The sequence below is a fragment of the Syngnathoides biaculeatus genome, chromosome 20, assembly GCF_019802595.1.
Source record: "Syngnathoides biaculeatus isolate LvHL_M chromosome 20, ASM1980259v1, whole genome shotgun sequence".
NCBI lineage: Eukaryota > Metazoa > Chordata > Actinopteri > Syngnathiformes > Syngnathidae > Syngnathoides > Syngnathoides biaculeatus.
Genome location: NC_084659.1, coordinates 16,388,955 through 16,398,219, shown reverse-complemented (window position 1 = coordinate 16,398,219; position 9,265 = coordinate 16,388,955). Strand labels below are relative to the sequence as shown.

The window sequence follows — 9,265 nt, the reverse complement described above, 5'->3', positions numbered from 1 at the left end:
GGGAAGGATGTGCAGCAGGTAAGGGTGATTAAGGATCGAGATGGAAATGTGTTGACTGGTTCCGGTAGTGTGCTAAATAGAAGGAAAGAATACTTTGAGAAGTTGATGAATAAAGAAAATGAGAGAGAAGGAAGAGTTGAAGCAATTTGGAGAGATGGCTGTGGAGTTTTCACCAACTTATTCAACAGAAAACTAGTGGGCAAAAAGATGCCTGAAGAATGGAGGAAAAGTGTTCTAGTTCCCATTTTTAAGAACAAAGGCGATGTTCAGAGCTGTGGGAATTATAGAGGAATAAAGTTGATGAGCCACACAATGAAGTTATAGGAAAGAGTAGTGGAGGCTAGACTCAGGACAGAAGTAAGTATCTGCGAGCAACAGTATGGTTTCATGCCTAGAAAGAGTACCACAGATGCATTATTTGCCTTGAGGATGCTAGTGGAAAAGTACAGAGAAGGTCAGAAGGAGCTACATTGTGTCTTTGTGGATCTAGAGAAAGCCTATGACAGAGTACCAAGAGAGGAACTGTGGTACTGCATGCGTAAGTCTGGTGTGGCAGAGAGAAGTATGTTAAAATAGTACAGGACATGTATGATGGCAGCAGAACAATGGTAAGGTGTGCCTTAGGTGTGACAGAGGAATTTAAGGTGGAGGTGGGACTGCATCAGGGATCAGCTCTGAGCCCCTTCCTGTTTGCAGTGGTAATGGATAGGCTGACAGATGAGGTTAGACTGGAATCCCCTTGGACCATGATGTTCGCAGATGATATTGTCATATGCAGTGAAAGCAGGGAGCATGCAGAGGAACAATTGGAAAGATGGAGACATGCACTGGAAAGGAGAGGAATGAAGATTAGCCGAAGTAAAACAGAATATATGTCCGTGAATGAGAAAAGTAGAGGGGGAAGAGTGAGGCTACAGGGAAAAGAGATAGCGAGGGTGGAGGACTTCAAATATTTAGGGTCAATAATCCAGAGCAATGGTGAGTGTGGTAAGGAAGTGAAGAAACGGGTCCAAGCAGGTTGGAACAGCTGGCGAAAGGTGTCTGGTGTGTTATGTGACAGAAGAGTCTCTGCTAGGATAAAGGGCAAAGTTTACAAAACAGTGGTGAGGCCGGCCATGATGTACGGATTAGAGACGGTGGCACTGAAGAAACAACAGGAAGCAGAACTGGAGGTGGCAGAAATGAAGATGTTGAGGTTCTCGCTCGGAGTGAGCAGGTTGGATAGGATTAGAAATGAGCTCATTAGAGGGACAGCCAAAGCTGGATGTTTTGGAGACAAGATTCGAGAGAGCAGACTTCGATGGTTTGGACATGTTCAGAGGCGAGAGAGTGAGTATATTGGTGGAAGGGTGCTGAGGATGGAGCTGCCAGGCAAAAGAGCGAGAGGAAGACCAAAGAGAAGGTTTATGGATGTGGTGAGGGAAGACATGAGGGCAGTTGGGGTTAGAGAGGAAGATGCAGGAGATAGGCTAAGATGGCAAAAGATGACACGCTGTGGCGACCCCTAACGGGAAAAGCCGAAAGGAAAAGAAGATTCAAAGATTCAGATTCCAGCATTTACATTCCCATCACAACATTTTTAAGAATAATATTGTGTTTTTGCCAATTTACAATGAAAATGTCCACAAACAAAAAAATACATTGCTAACCAAACCAAGCAAACTATGAACGCTAAATTGGAAATGTCGCACCCAAATTTGTTTCATTTTTTTTTAACCCACAATGATATCCCCGTCTGTTTTTCTTGGTGTAAAACTGAATTATTGCTTGCAGAATATCTTTAGCAATGATTGTTGAAAGCTGAATGAGGCTACCAAACAGTTTTAAGGTTAATATTACGAGTTCTCCTATTTTTAAAATACAGAATTAACTTTTTGTGCACTGTATTGTCTGTGCTTTCATCCTCGATCAGGCTGCGCCAAGTTGGGATTTTAACTTTATACACCATCCCATCCTGCACTTTCTAATTTGGCTTCAGACCAGAACTTTCTCACTCAAAAAAGAGAAAATGTTGTCCCGTTTCACCACTTTTTCTTCATTATTATTATTATTAATGTACTCCGACATTCATTAAAGTAACAGCATTTCTTTTTTTTTTTTTTTTTTTGCTTTTTCCGTTATTATCTATACTAAACATAAGCAGCACATCGAACTCGTCTTTGCTCTACGTCTAACTCAAGCACCGGTGGTGGGCAGCATTTGTAATTATGACTGTACCCCTTTAAGAGCTAGCGGTGGGCAGTGACAGGTAAACAAGGAAGTAGAATGTGTAGCATGGTGTGGCCGAGCAGCAGTTTGTTTGAGACCCCGTGCTGCCATGTTTAAAAAAAAAAAAAAAAAAAAAAAAAAAAAGTCAGGCTGTGGTTCACTGTGCTGGATCGGTTTTCATGTGCACTGGGTGTGCCCAACAAGTGTGCAGTTGTGCAGCTGCGCAGCTTAGAGGAAACATTGGTGTTGAAAATGATTGACAATTTCATTCTCTTGAGTGAAAAACAAAATTTTTAGACTCATTATGGGCCTTGTAAACTCCTTCCTGATTTCAGTTTTGGATTTTTTTTTTAATTGGTGGCTAAAACTGAGCCTCTTTGTCCTTGATCACTACATAATTACTTTTATCAGTGGCTACCTGGCACAATTGTGATTTACTTAGTAATAACAGCCCATTTCTTCTACGACAGTGTGCAGTTACATTTGCTGTTAAATTTTCCAAACAAATTAGATCTGACCCCTTTGTGTTTGTCATTTGTCTTGTAGATGTCAGTGAAAATATTCATCCAGAGCTGCAGCAGTCAGTGTCCGGTCACATCAAAGAGGAAGAAGAGGGTGAAGTGGTTCAACACATCAAAGAAGAGAAGGAAGAGTTTCTACACTTGAAAGAGGAAGAGCAGGATGAAATTATCCAGGTTCCAACCACTGGTGTCCATTTGAAGAGTGAAGATGAAGGTAAAAGTGAAGTGAGACGAGGGGCGGCGCCTCCAAGCAGGAACTGCTCAAGTGATGGAGAGTGCCACAGGCGAGGATTACAAACACACGGTGATAATGATGAGGAACAGTCGGACGGTGATTTGACATGTTACAGTGCCAACGAAAGTTGGAAATGTTCTCAGTGTAAGGAAGCTTTTACTACTAAGAGGAATTTGAAACGACACGTGAAACTACACACAGGTGAGAAGCCTTTTAGATGCTCAGTTTGTGGTCAACGATTCTCTCAGAAGGGAGCTTTAAAATTACACACAAGTACACACACTGGTGAGAAGCCTTTTCCCTGCGCAGTCTGTGGTCAAAGATTCTCTCGGAAGGGGTATTTAAAAATACACACAAGAACACACACCGGTGAGAAACCTTTTTCGTGCTCAGTTTGTGGTCAAAGATTCATTCAGAACGGACATTTAAAAAAACACACAAGAACACACACCGGTGAGAAGCCTTTTTCCTGCGCAGTTTGTGGTCAAAGATTCTCTCAGCATGGAGACTTAAAATCACACACAAGAACACACACTGGTGAGAAACCATTTTCCTGTTCAGTTTGTAGTCAAAGATTCTCTCAGAAGGCAACCTTACAAAAACACACAAGAACACACACTGGTGAGAAACCTTTTTCCTGCTCAATTTGTGGTCAAGCATTCTCTCGGAAGGCAACCTTAAAAAGCCACACAAGAACACACACTGATGAGAAACCATTTTCCTGTTCAGTTTGTAGTCAAAGATTCTCTCTGAAGGCAACCTTAAAAAGACACACAAGAACACACACTGGTGAGAAGCCTTTTTACTGCGCAGTTTGTGGTCAAAGATTCTCTCGGAAGGGAGCTTTAAAAATACACACAAGAACGCACACCGGTGAGAAGCCTTTTTCCTGCGCAGTTTGTGGTCAAAGATTCTCTCAGAAGGAAAACTTAAAAAGACACACAATAACACACACTGATGAGAGACTTTTTTCCTGCTCAGTTTGTGGTCAAAGATTCACTCGGAAGGGACATTTAAAAAGACATACAAGAACACACACTGGTGAGAAACCTTTTTCCTGCTCAATTTGTGGTCAAGCATTCTCTCGGAAGCAAAACGTAAAAAGCCACACAAGAACACACACTGATGAGAAACCATTTTCCTGTTCAGTTTGTAGTCAAAGATTCTCTCAGAAGGCAACCTTACAAAAACACACAAGAACACACACTGGTGAGAAACCTTTTTCCTGCTTAGTTTGTGATCAAAGATTTTCTTATAAATATCAGGCTCAGACACACAAGTGTGCTGTTGAGAATAGCAGTGACCAAGAAGGTTTTAATGAATGTGTGAAGATTTAAAAAAAGTAGTTACTATGTTACTGACTTGGGTAAAATAACGTTCTTATGTGTACAAGCTTCTTAAAAGTTTTAATTTTGAAGGTGAGCGGATTGCATTTGACATCTCCACAATGTAAAATATGACTAATTATTAACATTTTATATAAGAGTGCGTACATTTTCCCATACCTGTTACGCCAGTAGTTTTTAATTTTCAATTTTAAAATGAACCTGTTTATGGAATACAAACCATGAAGACCCTTACTTCCTTTGAGCAATGGATGCATTTTGTCAGTGTTTGTGATGTTTGTATCAAAGAATTCATTGATTGAACTCAGACTGTCAGGAAACTTGGACTTTGAGCGGAAATTGTTGTGTATTTGTGATCTTGAATGAAATACACCCCCGAAAACAACGAGGTTGACTTTGTGTATCAAATCTATTTCCCCCATTGAAAAGTTATTGAAATGTCTTTTATCAATTGGATAACCTCCAAAAAAAAATGCTCACACCTTAATGCAAAACATGGCCCAAGCAACAAGGCTGATGTGGAAAAACTGCAAAACTGGTCACTGTGAAGGATCACAAACAGATAGTGACAAATGAGGAGAAAAAAGAAAAAGTCCAGGGTTCAAATGACATTTCACACAAACTATCAATGGAAATGTTCTCAGTCCGGGAAAACGTTTGCTTGTTAAAGCAAATACCACATGAGAAGACACACGGGAGGGAAAACTTTTGCTTCCTGAGTTTTTGGCCAAAGATTCTCTTATTTATATTAGGCGTCACAGTGATGAGCTGTCAAGCGTTGGCCTCACAGTTCGAAGCACCCGGGAGTGCCCTGAGAAAACTCACGCAGTCACAGGGACAACATGCAAACTCGACACAGGTCAGGATTTGAACCCTGATCCTCAGAACTGTGAGGCCAACACTCTCCAGGTACTCCACCGTGCTGCCCTTATTTGATCCATATAAAATATTGGGCTATTTGTAGTAATATTTCAGAGGTTAAAATTGCCAAGAGTCGAGATTGCCAAAATTTTGGTGTTGATTGTTGACAGTTTTTGGGTTCATGCAGGAGGCCTGCAAGGATGTGGCACTCGCCCACCATGTTTATATGGTTTTACACACAAATTAATAGATTTTTCCACATATTAAATAAGTGATTGACATAATTTTTGGGTACGAGCTATTGTTCCTGTGGTGGAGTGACAGATGACAGCAATGTATGAAGTGATTCAAATATGGACCCATGCTTGGACCTAAAACTATGTATTTTGTCAAATAGTTTAGTGATGTCAACATCAAATAAGCAAATGAATGATTGAGTAGTAGTGTATTTGTGATCTTTAATAAATGACACTTGTTAAAACAGTGAATTTGACTCAATTTGCTTGTACCGTAGATCAAAGACATTTTCCCCATTAAAAATGATGATGTCGCACTCTCATCACCCATGAAGAGATGATAAAAAATCTAAACTCACACATCACACTCACAGCAAGCAATGGAAATTATCTTTGTCTTATCTTAACATAATTTTTGGGTACAAGCTGTTGTTCATGTGGTGCAATGATACAGGACAGTAATGTATGATATCATGCCAACTTGAACAAACCCGTTTGCAAACTCTTGGAAGCTGTATTCTTTTTTTGAATTTCCAAAAAGGTTCTTGAAAAATATAGACCATGAAGACCCATACTTTGAAAACTATGTATTTTGTCAAATAGTTTAGTGATGTCAACATCAAATAAGCAAATGATTGATTGAGTAAGAGTGTATTTGTGATCTTTAATAAATGCCACTTGTTAAAACTGAGTTTGACTCAATTTGCTTGTACAGTACATCAAAGACATTTACCCCATTAAAAAGAAATGAATGTCTTTCAATCATTGGGAACCTTCCATGAAGAAAATTCTCTCAACTTTAAGCAAATGTGGCCCAAGCAAAATGACCCCCCCCCCAAAAAAAAAAATGCACAGCTGAGGCAATGTGGAGGATCACGAGCAGATGGCCTCTGAGCTCCACTATCAAATAATGATGACATGATGTCGCACTCTCATCACTGATGAAGAGATGATGAAAAGTCCAAACTTGATATCAAACGTCACACTGACAACAGGCGATGGAAATTATCTTTGTGGGAAATCTTTTACCTGTAAAACCAAATGGCACAAGAGAAGACACATTGAAGAGAAATGTTTTCCCAGCTCTGTTTGTGATCAGATTCTGTCCTCCATATTGTCCTGATAAATGCCACAAGGGGTGTGTGGCCCACACACAGACACACATTCACACACATACATGCACAAAAGCACACAAACACAGACACACCCAGAGGCACACAAAAGTTTCAGAGTTTTCATATAAAATATTTACGCAGGTCTGTGCTAACTCTATGATTCAAAGATTGATGTTTCTAGATGATGCTACCAATGTTATTAATGTTATGTGATTATATGATACTATATATATATGTATATTTAAAATATAGAATTAGCTTTTTGTTCAGTGTATTGTCTGTGCTTTTATCCTGGATCAGGCTGTGCCATGGTGCAATTTTAGAATTACACACCATCTGATCCTGCACTTTCTACATTGGCTTCAGACCAAACCATTCCCACTTGACAAGAGAAAATCTCGTCCAGTTTAACCACTTTTTTTTTTTATTATTCACACCATTTTCTTGAACAAATAGCCATAGAATTGACCCCTCCGTACAGGGCACCTAACCACGCCTCCTGAAGTGACGTCACGCCACGTGCGCTGACGTAAGACAAACAGTAAAAATGGCAAATACAATACAATACATTCTTAACTGAGAGAGACGCCATGATTCTGATTTCATTCAATCATTCACACGTAGCAATGTTATGCTAGCGGAGAACGTCTCATTCATTTATACGAGACGTGTATTAAAAATCAAATTTAGGGCATATCTTCGTGCAAACACCGTCTGGTTAAGCTTCTGGCCGTGAGCCAGCAAGAAATCAATACGTTTATGCAGTCCGATCATCGCTAAATATCGCTCAACAAAAAATAAGTGTCAATCGTTCACACGAAGCAGTGTTATGCTAGCGAAGAACTTCAAATTCATTTATACGAGACATGTATTGAAAATCAAATATAGGGCATACCTTCATGCAAACATATGTGTTCCGGTTGATATTTGATGGATTTAGTTGATGATGCGGTCTTCCACAAAGTTTGATCCATCGAAGGCATTTTTCGTACTGGGTCTTCGGTTTCGGAAAGGGTACGAATCAAACTCCACCAACTAGCCTTTCAGGATACCTATCGTCACTATTACAAAGTCCGTGACTACAACTCTTAACCATATTTTTTGTTAAATAACCCAAATACGCGATAAAACGCTAACTAACCCTATACTGGACCATGCAATGTTGTCTGAGAAAATGACGGGAGCAAAAACGGTCTTTGATTTATGCAGATCTCTGGCCTCTGATTGGTCAGTGACGCGGATTGCGCAATATCCACGGAGGGGTCAATTCTCAACACTGTTGACCTCTTGGGCTTCTCGACCACTTGATGGCGCCATAGAGCAAAGAAAGAGGCATGAAGCTTTAAACCATGTGGAAATTAATTGGCTTTTTTCTTCTTTATCTTAAATCTTAATTTAAATAGCTATTATATCTAATATATTTAAATATATAAATCTTAAATCTTTATTTGCCCATCATCACGAGTCAGACATGTTATCCATTGCACAATTCGCCTCACGATGGCTTCAATCCCAACCCAAGCCCATCTCGATGATTGTCAGTTCCATGCAAATTTCAACTATCAGGACTAAAAAAATTAGCTTCACAGATTCATCCCTGCCGCGACCCGGATCCGAAACCGGGGTTGCTGCGGCCACAACACAGAGTACTAACCACTATACGATCACGGCTGTTGAAACATAGCAAGGTTATCTTTCTAAATCTGTCACCATGGCAACAAGGCTGAAAACCTGCAGGATGCTGAGCCAGCACCAGTGAAACTGAAAGATTTGATCTGCATTATCATAATCAAGTGAATAATCTCAACATTTTCCTGCATCATAAAAAAATTCATCAATATTTGATCCAGAATACCCGTCCAACCGCTTTTATGCTCGAATCTTGGACAGTGATGAAAAGCAACATTCATGTCACTCCCCACATTATCATATTGTTTTGTTTCATCAGTCAACATTGAAACTCGAATTTATCAACAATTAAAGTAATGAGTATATTCTTCAATTAGGAGGACCCTTAGTCTCCCCATCCTGGCCAACGGAAGCCGATCTTCTCACGGGATGACCAGAGGCGAAGAACCACAAACAAAAAAGAGTTGGCATGTTCTCCACGTGACTTTTTTCTCCAGGCCATCCAGTTTCCTTCCATGCCATGAAAACATCAATCGTAAACCGAGTGATGTCATCATCATCATCATCATCATCATATTATCAATAAAAGATTGAAATACTTCAACCGCAAATGAAAACTGTGAATGAAGTGTGCAGTGCTGTACACGAATTGATTTAACGGGCTGAAACCAGAAATTATATATTATTTTTAAAAATTGAACTAAATTCCTGAAACACTAAAACAGAATTTTCAGATTATTCTACTTCGTTCCCTGCCTGACGGTGGCGGTTGGGGTCTGCAGGATGGGACTTGAGATGTGAGGTGGGGGTGCTGAGAGGTGAGATCTGCAGCCAGACTTTCTCGAGTGCAAGAGGACCAGGAAACCAATTGAAAGACAAAGCAAACTGAGCGTCCCGGAAACTGTTTGCCACAAAGATTTTGTTGTTTTGTGTCTCAAGTCAACATTAATCCCAATCCAGTGTTGTTTTGATTTCACTTTAATTTCTAATTAAATTAAAGTAAATCATGAATAAAACTATTTCTCTGAAATTGAGTTTCATGTTTTGTCTGTCAACACTATCACATGGCAGTTTCCATAATGTAGTGGTTATCACGTTTGGCTCACACGCGAAA

General features: G+C 39.9%; 1 protein-coding gene across 1 annotated transcript in view; it reads left to right on the top strand.

Annotated features, from left to right (window-relative positions):
- The window catches only part of LOC133493993 (gastrula zinc finger protein XlCGF57.1-like), a 6,937-nt gene extending 839 nt beyond the window's left edge, over positions 1-6,098 (top strand). The window contains exon 2 of the mRNA XM_061808009.1: positions 2,620-6,098. Coding sequence (XP_061663993.1) covers positions 2,620-4,301 — 1,682 coding nt within the window. The 3' untranslated portion in view covers positions 4,302-6,098. The remainder of the gene's footprint in view (positions 1-2,619) is intronic.
- Positions 6,099-9,265: the final 3,167 nt, after the last annotated feature.